This window comes from Chelonoidis abingdonii, chromosome 4 (genome assembly GCF_003597395.2).
Source record: "Chelonoidis abingdonii isolate Lonesome George chromosome 4, CheloAbing_2.0, whole genome shotgun sequence".
Taxonomy (NCBI): Eukaryota; Metazoa; Chordata; order Testudines; family Testudinidae; genus Chelonoidis; species Chelonoidis abingdonii.
In genome coordinates this window covers 41912293-41932449 of record NC_133772.1, presented here as the reverse complement: position 1 = coordinate 41932449, position 20157 = coordinate 41912293, and the positions used below count along the sequence as shown (strand labels likewise).

General features: G+C 50.1%; 1 protein-coding gene across 2 annotated transcripts in view; it reads left to right on the top strand.

Moving 5' to 3' along the window:
• DUSP8 (dual specificity phosphatase 8) overlaps positions 1-19752 on the top strand; it is an 86377-nt gene extending 66625 nt beyond the window's left edge. For both annotated transcript variants that reach the window (XM_032770753.1, XM_032770759.2), the window contains 4 exons: positions 8784-8950; positions 12276-12435; positions 13059-13182; positions 14394-19752. In XM_032770753.1, coding sequence (XP_032626644.1) covers positions 8784-8950; positions 12276-12435; positions 13059-13182; positions 14394-15522 — 1580 coding nt within the window. In that variant the 3' untranslated portion in view covers positions 15523-19752. The remainder of the gene's footprint in view (positions 1-8783; positions 8951-12275; positions 12436-13058; positions 13183-14393) is intronic.
• The last annotated feature ends 405 nt before the right edge of the window (positions 19753-20157 follow it).

The following is a 20157-nucleotide window of genomic DNA, read 5'->3' as shown; positions in this document are numbered from 1 at the left end:
TCCCACGCAGGTGCCTATACACTTCAGTCCTGACCTGCAGCGTCCCCTGCTATTGCAGTGCTGGGTCCTGACCAGCACTGATACTTGCTCCCCCAGCTAGGGTGACCAGATGTCCCGATTTTATAGGGACAGTCCCAATTTTTGGGTCTTTTTCTTATATAGGCTCCTGTTACTCCCCACCCCCATCCTGATTTTTTCACACTTGCTTCTGGTCACCCTACCCCCAGCTCTTGAGACCCAGCAGTAGCTGTAACACTTATTTCAGCAGGAAGCTTGGTGGGGTGGGGGTCGTTCTTATGCATTGAGACGGTCATTGTGCAAAATCAAAAGGGCTAAACATGGGACCTCGTCCAATGGAGAAATGATGAGGATGGCAGGGCGAAGGGGAAACCTAAAACTTCTCAGAGAGTAGGAAGCCCTGACTCACACCAAGAAACTTTCCAAAGGGTGATGAGTAAGGGTGTTCGTAAAGGCCCTTTCATCATCTCACTCAGCAGCTAGCAGGAATGGGCCACCACCAAAAAAAAAATGAGGTGGGAGCCAGGGGAGGTGATGCTGCAGTGAGGGATTTTCCCAGAGGCCAAGGAAATGATGCTACTTTAGTACTGAAGGCAGCTGTCCTGGTCCAAGCCCTCTGGTCTATGTGTTTTTCTCCCTTTTTCTGCCCTGATTCGAAGGAATCCTGGCCAGCGAGTTCAGCCATGTCACTGTCTAGGAGAACAGGGTAGGTTTAGCTGAGACTGAATGAGAGACAAAGGGCTGGTATTTTTTTAGGGGCCAGATCCTGCAGTTCTCAATTCTTTACTCTCTCGTTGACTTGCTGCCCAAGTAAGGACTGCAGCCTTTGTGCCCCAATTCAGCAAGGTACTTAAGCACATGCCTAACTTTAAGCATCTCTCATTGACTTCAGTGGGACTCGTCCTTTCACTTAGGCATGTGTTCAAATATCTTGCTGAATTGAGGCCTTGACCCTTAAGGAGGAAAGTGACATCTCTGTTACTCAGAGACGAGAATGCTTCCAGCTGTTTGAAAGCCTGTAATGAATATCCCTCGGCACAGCGGAGGCTGTAGATTCACTGCTGGCGCTGCCAAGCAGCTTGGGAACCCCAGGCAAAGTTACTAGCACAAGGCGATATCACAGAGGGACCAGCATGAAGAGCTGTTTACTATCGAGGGACAGGAGATCTGGAAGCACATGGCTTTATGTAATCCAGGAGGCAGAGCCAGCTCTGGCTGGGCTGTGCGGGAGCAACATGAGACTAAGTGTTCATAAGGCCGTACCTGACTTGTGTGAAACTGCATGCACTGCTGCACCTTTCCCACATCAGGGAGCATCTCTGAATCCTAAGCCCACTGCCTGCATTTACTGACACCAAGGCCCAGGGAGGGAGGAGTCTACTGTGACTCTCCCCCTCAAAGGCACAGAGATGTTGGGGGGCAGGGACTGTCTCACCCTAGAGCGGATGCGCTTTAGCACCTCCAGGTGGAAGCACGTTTTGTCTCCCTGGCATAGGTCCTGTGCCGCTCCAGGTCATACCAGAAGGTGGGGTTTCAGGCTGCAGTGCAGGCTCAGATACCCAACATCAGAGCCATACCAGGAAGGCTATTACAGCAGCCACTGCCGTTAAACAGCAGTTATTGGAAAGATGGGGACCAGCTGCTCCTATGCTGCCCCCAGAGAGAGAGGAAGATGAGGCAGAATGGCCCATGAGCCAGCTAGCTTAAATGGAGGCTGTCCCTCTGTGGCTGTGCCTCCATCCCCCTCCTCTTCTCAGCTAAGGACAGCTCTGCTTTTGCTGGTGTGAAAGTGCAACCCTCCTTCCCAGGCCCGTTCCAGAGGGCCTGTGTTGCATGCACAAAAGAAAGGGAGGGATGAGTACATGGGACATTTTTCTGCTATCCAGTATGGCTTACCACAGACAGCCCTTATGCTCTCCGGGAAAAGGGGTGTTTGTGGAAAGCATGTGCACCAGTGCTTCAGAGGCACCCGTGGGAGCTGGAGACTGCCAGAGAGCACCTCCAGGAGCAAAGCGCTGTCTCTGCACTAGAGCATCGCTTCAGTGTTTGTTACTGCACGGGGGCGGGTGTTGTTTTATATCAAGCTTAATCCTTCCCCATTGAAGTCAGTGGGAGTTTTCCGATTTATTCCAATGGGAGAAGGACCAAGGCCTCAGTGGCACAGTTAGGCATGAGGTTTCAGTGGAGACTTCGAGGTGTGAGCCCACATGGCTAGAAAAATAGGGGGAGCCCGGGGCCCTCAAAACAACAGATTAACAGGTTTTCAAGCCAAGATGACCCTGTTTCTCTTTCTGTGTGCTCCATGGCATCGGGTGTTGTTACCAGCCTGCAAGGAGACCTGACTGGGAGTAGCAAAGCATCACAGCTGGCTAGACGCAACACAGTCCCATAAGCCTGAGTGGAATGTCCGCCTGGTTCTAACAGTGGGGAATGTGGATGGCCCTGTTTAACGTGCCACATATCCCTTTTGATCTCACTTCAGCGCTTCCCCTCATTTCCCTGCCTTGCCTTCATATCTCAAAGGGTTTTCCAAGCCCTTTAATCCCTAGAGGAGAATGAGGATTACATTTCCCTCTCTCTCCGTCCTCCCTTGTGAAGTCAGACACTGGTATCTTTTGATTCTGAGTGCATACCTTTTATCAAAGTCCCCTTCCCCCTGCCCTAGCAGCTGCTTTCACAACTGCTGGCTTTTCCTGTGATCATAGTGAGAGCGGCAATGGAGTGGGTCTGTGCTGCCTGGCTGAGTGTGAATGAGGACAGCAGGGGATGTCTCTTGTTCTGCTGCACTGGAGTCTATTACTGTTCTCAATACTCAACAATACTCTTCCCTTTATGGATGTATATACCCACAAAGCTGGGGTTTACCACCCAGGAGGCGAAACAATGGGACTCTGCTCTTACCTTCACCTAGAATTTGTTACAGTTTGCACAGGGTCATATAGAACACACCATCAGGAGCAGTCCTGCCCTGGCAGAGAGATGGATTTGATGGCCCAATCAGTTTGTACTGTCCCAAAATTATTGGACATAATCTAGAATGCCGTGGGCATTGTTGATGTGTGGCGTTGTCTAGAGAAAAGTCCTCTGACTGTTTTATTTCTGTGACTGTTCAAATCATGGGCCAGATCTTCAGCTGGTGTAAATCAACTCCTTTGACTTCAGGAGAGTAACACCAGTTTGTGCCGGCTGAGGATAGTGGCTAGACCACTTGTGAAGCTTAAGTCTGCAACTGTCTCCTAATGCAGGCAATGGAGGCAGCTTCTTCTTTCAAATCCAGAGATCTGACGTTTGATAATTATTCAGCAGTGATTATGGAGACCCTCACCTATATTTATCTCTTTCCTAGGCCATGTCTGTGGGTGCATTTTCTTCCCCTGTGATGGTGGCACAAAGCGGCTAAGCACCATTACGAGTGTTCCTCTATTTTTGTCTTGGTGTTTGCTGAGATGTGCTTTGTACATTGGCTCTTAATTATCCAGGCGTGTAGTGAGATGATTGTACAGGGCTTCTTGTTCTCTTTGTAACCCTCTGACTGTTTTTATTTATCACCGGCCTGTCGTCCCAGGAGGGAAGCTCTCATGATTCTCCACAATCTGCCAGCAGGCTAGGTGGTATGAGAAGATGTTACAGCTCAAAGGGAATGGCAGCTGCTTTCTCTGACAAATGTCTGGGCTTTTAAAGAACTCCAAGGCCCACTGCCTTCACCCTTGAACTTTCACAGTTTTCCCAGTGAAAGTTGTTTGTGATGGGTGGTTGTCACTGATATCCTCTGTGACAGTCTGGGGCTGGAGTAAGTGGCAGGGGGATGGGGTTGAGAGTCTGGGATGTAGGGTAGAGGAAGAGGAGAGGGGGTGGAAGTAAGGAATAGCTTCTTTCCTTTCAGTGTACAGTAGGCAAACGCTCCATGCTGCTTCCCAAAGTGATTATGACTCCTGCCCCCAGCAGCAAAGTGTCTAGAGCATTGAGAAAAGCCTCTTACAGGGACGCTTGGGTAGTTTTACACAGGGAGGGAGGCAGCGGGGCCTAGTAGTGAAAGCACAGGACTGGGAGGCAGGGGGCCAGAGTTCTGTTCCCAGACTTGCTGTGTGACCTTGAGCAAGTCACTTAGGCACTCTGTGCCTCTGTTTCCCCATCTGCTAAATGGGAACAATAACAATTACATGTATGCCAGGGGTGCTACATTCCTTGCTGTCTGTAAAGTTCTTTGAGAGTCTCAGGTAGAAGGCACTAAGGGTTTTTCTTACTTCAAAGAAACTGACTGATCCATGAAGCTTAGGACAGGTGCGGAGTCCCACCAGCGTCTTGATCCTTTGATGCGCTCACCTCTTGTAATTTTCTCTCCTCCACTTCAGTGGGAGTAGCAGGTGTCAGCACTTCTCCTAGCCTCGGGCCCCACATCCACACACATCTCTCTGTTCGCTTGGGCTCCATCCTCGCATGATGTAGGTAACTCTAGAAGCCAGGACAACACTGGATTTAGTAGGGAATGTTTTCTAAAGCCCTCAGGAATGCTGGAGTCCAGGCCAAGGATAAGGTTCTGTGCATTGCAAGGCACCAGCTCCTTATCCAAGAGCCTCAGCCAGTGCTCCTGCTTGAGGGAGCATCTAGAAGAAACCCGAGATCTCTTTCTACCCACTCCACCCAAAATACAGATTCTCACCCCCACTCTTAGTTCCATGCGTGCCAGGAGAATCCCACTGCCAGCCCCAGGGAGTGTTAGCATTACAAATAAAAGACTAGAACGGCCCCTTCTTGTCCTGAATTAACACAAAAACGTGGAGTATTGTGTAGGTAAGGGAAAGCCCAAGTATTGCTTGGAATGCTTCCAGGGACAGTTACTGCCTTTGGGGTGATTTTTAAGAAGCTGCTTTGCTTTCCAAAAATGTAAGACTTGCTGTAGCTGCACGTTCTAGGGCTGGGTTTTGTATCCCTGAAAGTTCGGAGGTGTTGGGGCCTGATGTCCTCAGCTCAAGGCTATCTCCCAGATCCCTTTCAAACCCTGGGATTGCTCAATAGCTGTGAGCATTGATGTTTGGGAGGAAATAAGGTTTATGTGGAAAGAAGTTTATGAAGGGACAGAGCAGAAAATGGTAAAAGCTTTGCTCAGCTAGGACCCTGTCAAGCAAAGCACATAAGCATGATGTTAAAGTGAAGCACAAGAGTAGTTTAAATGACTTCAACGGGACGACTCGCATGCTTAAAGTTAAGCATGTGCTTAAGTGCTTTGTTGTGGGCCATATAGAGAGCATGTCTCCTCCCTAGAGGTGGTTGGGACATACAAACTTGAGGCAAGGGTGACTCTGTCCCTTTCAGTGAATCTCCCCCTGCACACTTCCCAGCCCCCTGTGCCACTAGTCTATGCTTTCCCCAGCAGAGCCAGCAAAGGATCTACAGGCAGGCAAGTGCTGGCGGGGGCAAGAGGAGGGGGAACATTGTTAGGAGAGTCGCCGCATGTGCCAGCCTGCTTTAGCTATGATGTCACCTCGAACGCTTCTGGCTCCTAAAGAGCGTTTCGAGTTGTATAGGCCAATAAGGAACATGAGCAAAGTAGAGGGGCCGGGGGCCGGGAGGCAGGCATTGATTTCCAGCCTGTACTCCAGGGGGAATGGCGCACACCTTGCTCCAGGATGAAAAACACCCGTTTTTGTGCTGTTAAGGCTTCCTAAGCCTTTTGAGAGAACAAAGCATTGTGGACCCAAGCCTGGCCCTGGTACGGCCATGCATTCATTGCAAGACTAGACCTCCCCACACATACACCCTCCAAATGAAAATACAGGAGATCGGTTTTTTCCTTCCTTTGGCACCGATACATAATAGAAGGAAAGGTCTCTCTGGGAGGGAGCAGCAGGTCGCCCTTCTGCCTGGCTGCCCATTGTGCTGCATTGTCCACTGAACCTCTTCTGCAGTCTCCAGATGTGGGCTCTTTGCACTCAAATCCTCATGTGCACATCCCACTCTGCCTCATGATTTATGCTTTCCGGTGAGATTGATGTGGCCGAGGAGGGAGCGGGAGTAACCAGAGCTTGTGTACACCTGTGTCCAGCATCTTTCTTTCACTCTGATTTAATATCCCAATTGAGGGGGGTGATGTCATGTTGGAAAGAACCGGGGATGAGGAAGTGTTGGAAGGTGTTTTAACTCTTCATATCCCAAGTCTCCAAAGTCTTGGTAGCTGTTCTTGGTGATAAGTGCCAGCAACACAGGGAAGCTTAAGCGGCCAGAGGAGACACATTGCAGGTTGGAGATCAATTTCTCTTCTAATATGTTGGCTTCCTTGGGCAAGTACAGCTGGGCTGCCTGCTGTGTGGCTGTGTTGGGAAAAGGCATTGTTTTTCAAAGGACTCAAAGTGAGGGCCAATGGCAAGGAGGTTGGTGTCCGTCCAAAGCAGCTTGGGGTTCCCGTGGCATGGAAGATGAGGCATCTCCCTTGTTTGGAGGACTGAGGACCTCTTCCCCATCTGAGCAGAGATAGGACCCAGGACTTGGGTATTCAGTCTATGAGGCCTGGCTGCTGCTGCTCTCAGACACTGTATGCTCGAGGGCTAAGCACCGCAGAGCCCATTGTGTCAACCCCTCCCCCACTTCACTCCAGAGCACTGGAGGTTTGGTTTCAGCACTAGTCAGGACTCATCAGAGCCTCACACGGGATCCAGTAAGGTAAGGATGGGGACTTTCAGAGGGGTTGCTGGGAAGTTGGCAGGACCCTGCTGAGTATGACCTGGGGGAGGGGGGACACGTTTCAGCCTCTTCCATCCCCCTAGATGGGGAGGGATTGGGTGGAAGGTCTTTAAGTGAACTTCAGTAGACGTTTTAGTTCAGTTATGGAGATGGGCTGCGTTCAAGGGCAGGGATTCTTATTTTAACTGAACTCGTCTCTACAGAAACAGAAACAGTCCCTATAGAAACAATGGCTGGGAGTTTCAATGGGATCTAATGGATTTAGACTAGGGTGACCAGACAGCAAGTGTTAAAAATCAGGACAGGGGGTGGAGGCTAATAGGTGCCTATATAAGAAAAAGCCCCCCAAATAAGGACTATCCCTATAAAATCAGACATCTGGTCACCCTATGTTAGACATCCAGATCTCTGTGAAAGTCAGTGGGAGTCAGGAACTTTGTTCAGCCTCTGTGAAACTCCCAGTCTGTATTACAGTAGCTATAATCCCTAGTATCAAAAGCAGAGAGTGGGGGCGTACACCACTCGGGACCCTTCGTATTGACACCAGCGCTCGGCTTGGTAACCTAGACCAGATGTAGTTCTCGCTAGGGGTTGCTAGGCCTAACTCTGTGTGTGGAGAAAGGAGTTGGTGTATGTTAAGAAACTCCCTCAAGAATGCAGGTCTCTTGCATATATAACAAGTTAAAGCAGTGCAAGGAGGGACCATGTTGTGTGTTCCTTTCGGTAAATCCTGCATTTGGCTATGCTGTGGCCTAGCAGAGGTGTAGAGGCAGGAAACCTGAGTTCCCATTCCCGGCTCTGCCACTGGTCTAGGGCATGTCGCTTCACCTCTCTGACCCTCAGCGTCCCCATCTACAAAACGAACTAATGCTGTTACCTAATCGCATGGGGAGGTGAGGATTTGTACAGGTTCATACTGCGCTTGGAGATCCCTGGCTGGAAAGTGCGACAAGATTCTCTGCTCTGTTTCCCCATTCCTGCTAGGTGAGCATGGCTATAATTTTCAGACTTGGAAGAGCTGCTCTGTGTTTGGACTAGAGTTCTCAGAATTCTAGCTTCACTTGTCATCCTCTGCCTGCTTCTGCCACCCCATAGCTGTTCCTCTGAATCTGGTGTTCGGGGCCGTCTGAGCAAAACTGACACAAACAGGGTTGCAGCCTGCGCTGGCGCAGTGAATCAGACACTACTTGCTATCACGTTTAGCAACATCTGACCATGAAAAATTGCTCAGGAATCTGTTTAAAAAAAGTCAGATTCCACCCTCTCTGTCCAAATACTTTCGGCATCCCAGCCGCCCACCTCCCTCCTCCTCTGTGTGCGGACTCATTTTTCTAATTATGCAGCCCTGTGTACAGTGCTAATCAGGCAGGCATTCATTTAGGAAAAAGACAGGAGCTGTGTGTTTGGGGCGGGGGGGTAAATGCCACTTAAAACACTGCTTGACTCTGACGCTGATCCTGCTCAAGTACAAAGGCCTGCAGCTGTTTGTGCTCTGATCCTGTCAAAAACCGCAAGCTAAGCAGGGTCCGACTCGTTAGATTGAAGATTGCCAAAGAACACCTAAGTCCTGCAGCGAGCAGATGCCATGTTCCCTAGCTGACCCTTTTCCCTTGAGCCACTGCCCAGCACAGTACTAGCAAACCACTGCGCTGCTAGGGTTGTTGTCATTTGGATCAGATCTAAAATCTTGGCACTGACCGCTTGTAGCCACTAAAAATCCCATGGACGTATTTATATGAGAAAGGATTAGCCATGGGGTCCTGGCGAAATTCTAACATAGGTTATTTAGTTCTGCCTCCCCCCAGCCCCTCCCTGCACTTTCAGTATATTTTATTTATCTGTAAGTTGACACTGATGCCCATCATTAAGCTACTTGGTTGCCTACAATCAGTTTAACACCAGGTCTCTTATGGGGCTGGCTTGATTATAATTGACTGTCGGTATCTTCTTCCAGTTTTATTCTAGCACCAAGAAACCCTGACCATGATCAGGACCCCATTGTGCCAGGCACTTTACAGACACCCAATGAGAGACCTGCTCTGTCCTGGAGAGTTTACATAGTCTAAATTTCCTCCTTCTGTCTGCAGGGGGCTTTGCCACCTTCTCCTCTTGCTTCCCAGGACTCTGCGAAGGGAAACCAGCTGCCATCTTGCCAATGAGCATCTCCCAGCCGTGCTTGCCAGTAGCCAATGTTGGCCCTACCCGCATCCTGCCTCATCTCTACCTGGGCTCCCAGAAAGATGTCCTAAACAAGGTACGGTCTTGCTGGTGGGGAGACACGCCTGCCCCACACTGCTGTTGCCCCTTACCAATTGGAACAGGCCTATCTGATCAAGGTGGCACATGGGGGAAGCTCGTTGTACATTTCGCATTTTAGGACAATGCATATGTAACATTCAATGGTTTGTCCTGCCCAATTTGGAGTGAATAAGGAGCTAAGGACATGGACCATACATACAAAGGCCTCGGGGGGTGGAGAGCATCCACAGGAGGAGCCTTGCATAGTTCTTGGCTGGCAGGGATGTTGTCCTGCTGTGGTTTGATTCAGTCCTGAAGGGATGTGTGAGGAAGGACCGGCCATCCCTCTGCAACTTCAGGGGAGCTGCCCGATTCCCCTGACTGCCATGCTCTGTGGTGGCAGAGGGTGAGGGAGCATGGGCAAGAATATGCACGTAGAAAAGATTTAAGCTCTTTGGGCTTGGTAAGTGGCATCCAATCCAGGAAGGGCAGAGAGGAGCAGTGGGGAAGAGACAGAAGGGGCACAATGGAGCTGGGAATGGGGGAAGAAGAAAAAGGAGCTGCCAGGGTGCCTCGCCCCAAGGGAGCCCCTGCGAGATTCACACCAAGGGAGCCAGCTTTTCCTCACTAATCCGCCCCTGCCAGCTGGGCTGCCAAAGCTGACTTCAGCTGCTGCAGGCCCAGCTTGGCAGCCAGAGGGAGAGGAGGGGTTAAGCTGAGATGTTTAATCCTGAGGGGGGAGTGGGGAAGGGGCCAGCAGCCACAGTCCAAGGCAAAAAGCTCTTTAAGGAGGCCTGGAAATAGACAAAGATTTGCTTCGGGAAGAAAAGGGCGGAGGGAAAAGAGGGGTACTGTCCTTTTAAAGGTGCCGGAATGCTTGGGCAGTGATGTCACCTCGGGGAAGAAATTTTGTTTTAAGAGAAGAAAAAAATAAATGAGAGAAGAAAGAAACAGAAATTGTAGTTAAAATTCCGCTGGGCGCCTACTGTGGGCAGGAGGGAGCCAGTCAGATGTTCTCGCCTGGGGAGAGGGCCAGGGGAGAAGCATCTGACAGGAGCATGGGGGTGGACCAGAAAGAGGAGAGAGAAATTTTTATATACAGGGAGTAGAAGGAAATGAAAGAGAAAAATGCCAAGAATGTGAGCTCAGGAGCTGGGCTGGCTCCTAGGAGCTGAGGTTAGGCTTCTAGGGAGCCTGCTGAGGAAGAGACTCTTACGTAAGCTTAGTTAGCATAGGAACCGCGGGGTGAATTACATGGAATTCAAGGAGGAAATCTTGTCCGTGTCCCCTGAGAGCTCTACATCAGGCGTCGGACTGACTAGGATTCAACTCTGCCCCCCACCCATCTCAGCATGACCTTTTGCTCACCCCTTTGTTCTGAGAGGTGTTTGTTTCCCTCTCTGCGCAGTGGTCATTACTGAGGACAAGAATCACTCCCTCCTCATAATCTAGGACATTAGAGAGCAGAGCTGGCAGAGAACAGTACTCTGTGATGGGATAGCAGGATCCCTTGTGAGCACGCAAACTTAGTGTGTCCATATTTCCCAAAAAGAGAACGGGACACCCCCAACCACTTGCCCAAGTCTGTCCCCCCCGCCCAACCCCCATGCTGTTGCCGGTCATGGGAAACCCACACACACACATACACACCAGGCTGTTGCCCAGTTGCTGGAACCCAGTGGGTTCCCCCGCATGCTGGAATGCTGCTCCCCCCAGCCTGCCTCCTCCCTCTCTGCTCACCCCCTCTGCACCGCAACCCACTTTTTTGACAAATGTGGACATTTGTCCTGTTTGCTCTTGCCAGCTGATCAAGTCAGCAAGAGCAAGATTAAAAGGGACAAATGTCTCCTTTTGGGGAAAAAAAAGTCAGGATGGCCGGGACAGAGCTTAGAAAAGGGACTGTTCGGCCAAAATAGGACTTATGGTCACCCTAGGCAAACCTCATATGGGAGCTCTGGACCTCACTGCTGCCATGGCACAGGGCTCAGCCTGGGGCAGGAGGGAGGTTTCTTTTCTCTCTCTCCATTTCCCTTATCATTGTCAATTTTATGGCACCTTTATTTCTTTCTCAGCTGCTTCCTTCCATTCAATTCTGTGTTCCTCTTCCTTACCCCGACATAGCACAGAACAGGCGTTCGTAGAACTAGAGCTATTGGATCTTTGGTATGGATGATCTCCTTTGTTTTGGATGATTTGGCTTGGATTTCAGCTTTCAGGGGGGAACGGGTCATATTCACCACTACACTCTGGCTGTTTTATGCTGCTCTGGGCATGCACACTGGTGAATCTAGCCTTGTCTCTGGGAAGGATGAGAGCTCACATACATGTGCCCAGTGAGCAGAACATGGCAAGAAACGATCCATGAACACTGACTTGACATTGTGAACTAGCCCTCTGACTTTTTCATTCACTTTTCATAAGCATGCAGGCGAATCAGGTTACTGGCAGAACGTTGGGAAGAAGTGGTGACTAGTAATGACTATGGCAGAACACTCATGGAAAGCTACTTCTCAGTTGGCTATTCCAAATAGTTCACTCCAGAGCCATGATTACATTCATCCCAAAAGGAAATCACATGACCTAAATGTGTCCCAAACAAAACATCTCATGTTCTGAATTGCCAGTCTCCTGTGCTAGGAATGATACCAGCAGCAAACCGTTTACAGGTCTCTTATAGACTGAAACTGGCTCCGGTAAACCATGGAGAGGAGAGTTGCAAACAGTGAACAAATCTGTAGGAAATCATGACTTGTTCCCAGGTGATTTGGAAACAGAAAAGAGGACTACATTCAATGAATACTAGCTCTGCTAGTAAGATGTTCTCTTCCCCTGAATCTGGCCCCTAAGCTTTCTTCTACAGCAGGTGTAACCCTTAGACTATTTTGTTTTTCTTCCTTAAAATTTCCCACCATTGTTCTAGCTCAGCGGTTCTCAGCCTTTCCCCTACCAGGAGCCCATCAAGCACACTCCCTGCTTTCTACCCAGGACCCACTTCTCTTTACTAGTACGGGAAGGGCAAGGTGGTCAGCACCCCCAACTCCTGATCAGGACCCCAAATGTGAGAACCTCATGCAATGTGGAAGCAATGGTGGAAGAACTAGTGCAGAGAGACTGCAGACAGCTTACCCATGCTCAGAGCAGGTCCGTATGACAATGGTTTACTCCTCATTGGCTCACCTGTGCTGGTGCTCCCCATGTTGCTTCTTTGAACAGCACTGGAGTTAGTGTGGGGAACTGCAAGGCGAGAACGCTGGAATGCGTGAGGCCTATGAGAGTGTAGATGGGAAGGTCCAGGTTTGTACTGACTGAGCCCACGTCGCTTGTATCTTCTCTGTCACCAGGACCTGATGACTCAGAATGGAATAAGCTATGTCCTCAACGCCAGCAACTCCTGCCCCAAGCCAGACTTCATCTGTGACAGTCACTTCATGCGCATTCCTGTCAATGACAACTACTGTGAGAAGCTGCTTCCCTGGCTGGACAAGTCCATTGAGTTCATTGGTGAGGCATCTCCCTGGCTCTCTGGGCCTTTATTTACTTCTTCCAGCTCCAGTCTTGATTTTGCTGTGGTGGCCCCAGACATTGAGAGCTGGACTCTTCACTCCTTGCCTATCCTACCCAACAAAACCCAGGCATTTCTTCCCCCAACTCCTCTCTTCGTCCAGAGAGCCCTTGTCCCTTCACCCGCAGTGAAACATGCACACTCAGCCACTAGGAGAAGCCTTTCCTCCCCTAGAAAACCTGGCACCTCAACCAGCATCAAAGTCATTTGAAAGTGTGACCTTTGCCACAGCCAACTCGTTGTGCAAATGATAATACTTTGCACTCCTGTAAGGCAGCCTTTTATCTGAGGGTCTCAGTGAGAAACAAAGGCCATTGTCCTTATGTCCATGTTATACATGGGGAAATGGGGACACTGAGAGGCGCAGAGGCTAGCCCAGGTCACATAACAAGTCATTGGCAAAGCCAGGGGGAGACACAGGAGTCCTGCCTCCAACTCCTTCGCGCTGGCCATTAGACATACAGCGTCACAAAGATATTCCACAGGGACAGAGGATGAAATGACTCTGTCCAACCTCTAGGAGCACCCCTCTGAAAGCTGTTCTTTCTGTACCATGCTGCAGACAAGGCCAAGGTATCCAGCTGCCAAGTGATAGTGCACTGCTTGGCAGGGATCTCCCGATCAGCCACCATTGCCATCGCCTACATCATGAAGACTATGGGCATGTCTTCAGATGACGCCTACAGGTAGGTGCAACTGGATGAGCAGAATGAGGAAGTACGTGAAAGTACCCCTGCTCTAGTAAAGGGAAGCAGGCTGGTGCAGGCAGAGAGAAGCTGTCAAAAAGGGTTTCAAAGCACTGCTTTGAATGAATTTTCTGAGTGCTAGTGGATTACACACTGCTAGGCTGACACTGGGTCCCGGGTGGGGTATATGCTTTGTGCTCTGCTACAGAGCAGTGCCCGTGCACACCCCTCATTGCTGCCCCAGTCAAAGGAAATGAAGGGCTCAGCTTCAAGAAGCAAAACCCTTGACTAGGTTGAAATCTGGAGTAGGCTGGCCTAGCAGCAGGTTGGTGCTGCCCTACATTCATGGGAGGCAGAGGGCTGTCCTTCGGGAGTAGTTTTGAAATATCACAATGGGACTACATGCCATGGGAGGTGGGGGGCTGCCCATGGGAAAGTAGAGTGAGGTGGTAAATTTCCTAGAGCCTGAGCAGTCCTGGCTTTTCTCTGCAGCAGGGCCAGCTCCAGGCACCAGATGAGAAAGCATGTGCCTGGGGCAGCACATTGTAAGGGGTGGCAATCCGGCCAATCTTGGGGCGGCCAGCCCAGCGCTGCAGGGACACAGACCCTGGCCGGGGGAGCGGCAGGAACTAGCAATCCCCGCCGCTCATTGTGCCGCCGGGCTCCTTGGGACGCGCCACTCCCCGCCTCCTGCACCGGCCTCCGCCTCCTGCGCCAGTCGGAGCCCAGCCTGGCCTAGCCGCCTTTAAAGGAGTGGCTGAGCCACCACTTCCTGTAGCACCCCAAGGCCGGAGGAGGGAGCCCCTCTCGCCCGGCTGTGAGCGGGCTGCAGCCCCTGGCTGCCCACGGGCAGAGGGAGCAGGCGGGTGCTGCCCTTCACCCCCCTGAGAGCCACCTTGACCGCCCTCCATGAGCTGCGGCTGCTGTTTTTTTGCTTCAGCAGTCCGACCGCCTTTTTTGTTTTTTTTGCTTCAGCAGTCCGACCGCCTTTTTTTTTTTTTTTTTTTTTGCCTGGGGCTGCAAAAATGCTAGAGCCAGCCCTGCTCTGCAGACTGCCCTGTGGCATTGTGGATAGCCCATCACCTGTTTGTTTCTGAGCTTTTGGTAGAATGCACTAACTTCTCCTGCTGAGGAGACCGGCAGAGCTAAGGTAGCCTAGCTGGTGGGCCAAAGACCAAGTGATGACCCCATCTGTTTGTCTACCCTTGCAGGTTTGTCAAAGACCGGCGCCCATCCATATCGCCCAACTTCAACTTCCTGGGCCAGCTCCTGGAGTATGAGAGGAGCCTGAAGCTCCTCAAGGCCTTGAAGGCCCAAGGTGATAGGAGTGAGGGGGATGCCCAACCAGACCCAGCTGAAGTGCCTGAGAGCAACAGGCACCTGAAGCTTTCTACCTCAGAAAAGGTCGAGGACATATCGAAAAGCACAAGCTTGGCATCCTCCCGCAGTGAGCCAGCAGGAGCTCCCAAAATTGTCTCACCCACTGCACTACAGCAAGGACTCAACGGCCTACACCTGTCCTCGGAGCGCATTCAAGACACCAACCGGCTAAAGCGCTCCTTCTCCCTGGACATCAAATCAGCCTACTCCCCCGGTCTGAGGCAGGACACCCCAGGCCCTGCTGACACCGGGGAAGCCCCCAAGCTTTGCAAGCTGGACAGCCCTTCTGGACCTAACGGCTTGTGCCAGTTCTCGCCCGTGCCAGATAGTCCCGACTGGCCCAGTGGGCCGGACTTCCTGCTAGAAGCCAAGGTGAGGCAGAGGCGGAAACACAGGCATCAGGCGGGCTCCCCTGCCCATGGGATGAGCCTCAATTTCAGCGGGGTGTGTGCCATGCACAAAAGCACCAGCGTGGAGGACAATCTCAAGCAGACACTGCGCTTGAGCCTCCCTGGCGTGGGACAGCAGCCTACACAGCCAGCTGTGGCACCAAACTCTGCCGGCGGAGGGGGGGTAGGTGCCTGGGGTGTGCATTTGGAATCACCCAGCACCCCATTGTCAGAGAACCCCTGGTACTTTAGCACAGACTCAGCAGTGGGCAGCGGCAGCGGCGGAGGGAGCGGGGCCTTGTTTGCCAGTGCTGCCTCGTATTCCTCCTTCAGCTGCAGCACCCTGCAGGGCAGCTGTGAGATCAGGTTGAGGGACAAGCAGAGGGCGGAACAGAGGGATGGGCGGCACAGCTGGCACGAGGATGCTGCCGCGGAGAAGCAGTTCAAGAGGAGGAGCTGCCAGATGGAGTTCGAGGAGACCATGTCAGAGGGCAGGTCCCGGGAAGACCTGGGCAAAATAGGCAAACAGTCTAGCTTTTCGGGCAGCATGGAGATCATTGAGGTGTCCTGACATTCATCCTGGGGCATTGGAGAGTGAGGGGTGGATATTTAACTGGGAAGAGGCCAGGTGGGGTTGGGGTGGGGACAGTATTTATACCCGTGTGTGTATTCGCAGGTGCACACACGCCAAAATGAAACAAAGATGAATGAATCCAAAGTCAGGAAACCTGACTGTGCATGCTTAGTGCCCCTCCCCCTTCCCCACCTTGGCTGCATTCCCTTTTGGGAGGGATGAGCCTATTAACCCTTTCACCCCTGGATTCTTTGCCCCTTGGGCAGAAAGTGACTCACTGGGGTGATGGAAGAGCGGATCTTTGACCTGAAGTGGAGGAGATGCTCATCATGTCTGAGCACCCCAGCGGTGTCATTCTCAGCTTAAAATTCTGAGCAGGGTTTAATATTTTCTCTGCAGATGTGCAGTCAAAAAGTAGGAGTGTCTTCATTTAGAAGAGAGCGTTATCCTGACCAATGGGAAATGGCAGAGGCTTTGCTCACTCCAGCTCTCTGTCCTTTTGTATCAGAGTGGGGGACGGAATGTAGGTGGCTCCCTCCCAAGGGTGGGGTGGGGATATTTGCATTAGCTCCTCCCCCTAAGCCTTTTTCTCATCCTGGTGCACTAAGCATGCTCTGCCTGTGTTTTTTCTGGCTAAGTATCTTAATAATGCTGCACTACCGCAGCCCTATACATATATAAATATATATTATATATAATATAAAAAAACCCACACAAAGAAAAAGGTAAATGGTTTTACTGCAATTTTTATTGAGACGTAAATAATATTTCAATGGTTTTGTTTTTAATTTATTGAAGCTGTTCATTCTGGCAATGATTTGCAGACATTGTGGGGCGGTACTTTCAGCTCTATTTTTACTGTCTATGGTATTTAAATCTGAAACACGAGTTTCTAAGCAATATCCGCGGCCTGTGACTCCTTCTGTAGCGCACATCAGCGACACGGACTCCCCATTCCCTGTGCGCAAAGCAAAAACTGGGCAGGAAAAATCTTTCATGCACTTTTTAAAAATGACAACAAAACAAAACAAAATATCTTCTTTCAACACAAACTGAGCAGGAAATTCTCTCCTGAAAGCTGCTGCTTTACCTTTTGGTTCCTATTTGATTCTCTCTTGTCTCCATCAAAACCATAGAATCTTTCCCTCTCCCAGTTTTGGGATAGAAGGTCTGGCATTGGTCTATGGAAAAACCAGGGGGGAAGGGAGAGACTATGTAAAAAACAGAGGATGGGATGTGGGGAATGAGGGAGGAGAGGAGGCTTTTCATTAAAGGGGCAGCAACCCATACTGGGTTGTGTTGGAGAATTTGGGGGTTACTAAGTCCTTTTGGAGAAAAAATCACTCCCTAGATAATGCTCGAGTGGTTCTGGGTGGGCTGGACTATCATGAGCAACTGCCTTGCCACTTGCTCAGGGTGCTTCTGGGGAGGAGGTGGGGGCGATAGTGTCCTGGAGAAATAGGGAACACTTCTCACCCTTGTGCATGGGTGAGATTGTAATGAAAAACCCTGGAGGCCCTGCTTTCCCCCTTCCAGTGTTACTCCACATGGCTGTCCAGAGGGGCTGCACCCTGGCGGAAAATACAGGCCTCATCCTTAGGAACAAATGGAGTTATTTATTGTAGTACCAGAATGAACCCCAGGGGGTCCTGAGAACAGCGACAGGTTTGCCACTGCAAGATAGTTAGACAGTTACCTCTGAGTGCTTAGCATAAAGTATTGCTCAGTACTCCAGCACCAGTTCTCTACACGTGTGTGTGTGTGTAAGCATGATCATGGAGCGTATCCAGCACTGGGGCTCCAGTGGGCGTGCAGGTGACATGGGGCAGAGGAAAAACAGTCCAAAGACACAGGTGAAGCCAATGAAAGACCAAACTGAATGGCCACTTCAGGAAGGAAAAGAGAGAGAGGAAACGCCAGGAAATGTATTGAAAGGCTAAGAGCCAAACCCAATATTTGGGATATTAGTATGAGGACAAGCCACTCCCTCCTTACCCCACCCCCATCTCCTGTCTCCAAACCCACCCACCCTCCTGCAGCAGCATCCTCCCACCCTCAGGTGTGTTGCTAAGAAGATTGGTTTCACTGTTTTTCTTTTCCTGTTTTTTTTTCTTTTCCTGGGATTTTGCTTCGGAGAGTTTCTGTTAATTGACCTTTTCAGAGTAACTGAAGCGAATAATGGTTCGTTCTTACCCAGCAGAAGGCAGGGTGCCAACCTCCAAGGGAATCTCTGCCAAAAACCCGTCTCCCTCTGGGAGTTCGGATGGGTAAAGGGTGAGGATTTCCTAGGGAAGGCCTCCTGCGTGGGGTTCTTCTCTTGATTTATTTTTTTAGAAGTGGCGTCGGGCCCAGGTGGGACCTTTACGATAACACAGGTGTTGAGGAAGGGCCAGGTCCTGCTATTACTGAAGCCAAGGGTACAAGAGAGAGCCCTCAAGGAGGCCAATGAGCACAGTGCAGAAAGCTTCCATAAGTTAGCAAGCGCAGTCAAGAGAAAAATGACAAAGGGGCACAAGTGGCTTCTGTTCTGATTCTCAGACACTTTTGGCTGCTTCTCCTCTTTATGAAAGCCCCTGTTTTAAAGGGGAGCAAAGCCCTCGCCCCCAAAACTGTGTTTCTCCCACGCAGCGGGATGCTTAGACCTTGCTGCTGAGACACTGCTTGGTGTTATGGGCACAGATCTATCTCTGCTGCAAAGCACATTTCGCTCTCTGTAGCTTTCCTCCTTTTAGTATCATGCTGGTTTCCAAGCCAATACCTCAGGGGTTTTTGTTCATGTGTGTGTTGTGTGTGATTTTAGACCCCCCCCCCCAGCTCTTTTTTTTTTCACCTTCCCTTCTTTTTCTTTTGTGTTTGTTTGTGTTTATTTTCAAAACAAACTACACAAGACAAAAATAATGATCTCAGGTTTAAAACATAACCACAGACCGAAGCCGTGAGGAGCTGCAATAATAATTATAATGTTCTGGTGGCATCAGATTGTCACTTTCCTTATGATCATTGTCTGTCTCTGCTGATGTGCGTGTGTCCTTGGCGGATGGGAGAGGGGAATCTCCAAGGAGCCTTATGACTGGCATTAGGCTTCTTGATTATTTTTTTTTAAAGGAGTTAAGTGAGAAGCATGGAAACCTCAAATAATCCCTTCTGGTACCCCGAAATATGCTGGAGTTGGTAGTGGGGAAGGGGAAAGTTGGGTGATTAAATTCGTTTGATTTACCATATTGAAGTATTAATAAAATGCAAGTTTTGATGATGGTTGGATCCCTCTGCCTATCCCATCCCTCTTTCTCCTACAGCTATTTTGAAAGGGGGAGTAGATACTCATTTTAACGCTCTCTCTTAAAAAAAAAACCACAGCATCCATATTTCTAGTGAGCACCTCAAATCAGCATCAGTGTTGCCGACTACTATGTTTTTAGGAAGCAGGCAGAACCCTTCCCCTTTCTTTCTTGCATTCCCGTCCAGCGTAGAGATTTGGTGTGTGGGGACAACGGGGAGGCGGTGATTCTAAGGGAACTGGTGTATTACATAGCACCCTGGCTCGATCGGGAGGCTTATGACAAAGAAAAGCTTTCAAAGGGCTTCTTGAGCTTTTAACCACTGAGACCCCACTAACCACTGGCTGCAATATGACCTGTCTCAGGTTTTAACCCTTTTGGGGCTGCCAGTCTTCTTCTCTCTCACTCTGTGCTGCATTTTCGGTGAAATTTGAAAAATTCTAGCCAGCCCTAGAGCTAGTCACAAAAAAGAGAACAAATGGTTGTCTACATTTTTTCCCCCCTTTTTAAATTTCAACATATAAATTCAGAGATTCTCAGCCAAGCCAGGTCATTTGGCTGGTCATTCCCAGACAGCAAGAGGTTACACTGTGAAATATGTTAGCAAGACAGCGTTTCCATGTTCACATCTTACCGATGTTCTATAAGCCTAGTACAGGATCATGCACCACAAATGGAGAATCTCCATTTGTATCCTTGTTGCATTCCACCTGACCTGAAAGCAGGGCTGACATATACAGAAGTGTCTCCATAGAGAACACACAGCTTCTTTGACCATTTCAACAGTATTGATCAGCAGTCCTAAAGGATACTTGCCTTATGACAAGGAGAAGAGCCATCCGGCTGCTTAGCAGCAGTAAATGACTCACTCTTGTTCTGCAAGTCACACGGACATTTGTTTGTGTAAGATCTGCCCTTGATCTTCCAAGGGTTGGTGCACTAGAACTGGAGTTAGAGTTCGTGATAGTTTCCCCTCCATGACATGTGACCCAGCTGCATTGCAGTGCAGAGGGAGGAGCTAATGAGGGTGCCTCCGTTCATATATTATTAGTTGAAGCTTGGGAGAAGTATGAGCCACAGCAGTCGCAAAGCACCCCAAAGCCACAGTCTCCTCCCTGGATCTCTGCTAGCCTCTGTATTGTAAGGCGTTTTCCCCTTCCACCACAGCTGGCATTCCATAGCTGCCAGCACCAGCTCGGCCCGGAGTTGCTGTCTCCCCTCTTTTAACCCTACAGCGTTAGAGAGAATTAAGAGTTTCCTTTTCCTGTTGCAGTGGGTCTTACCACCACTGCTAGCACTGGTCCAGCTCCACCCATGGTAGCTATAGTGGAGTTCTAGAGTAGATAAGGCATTG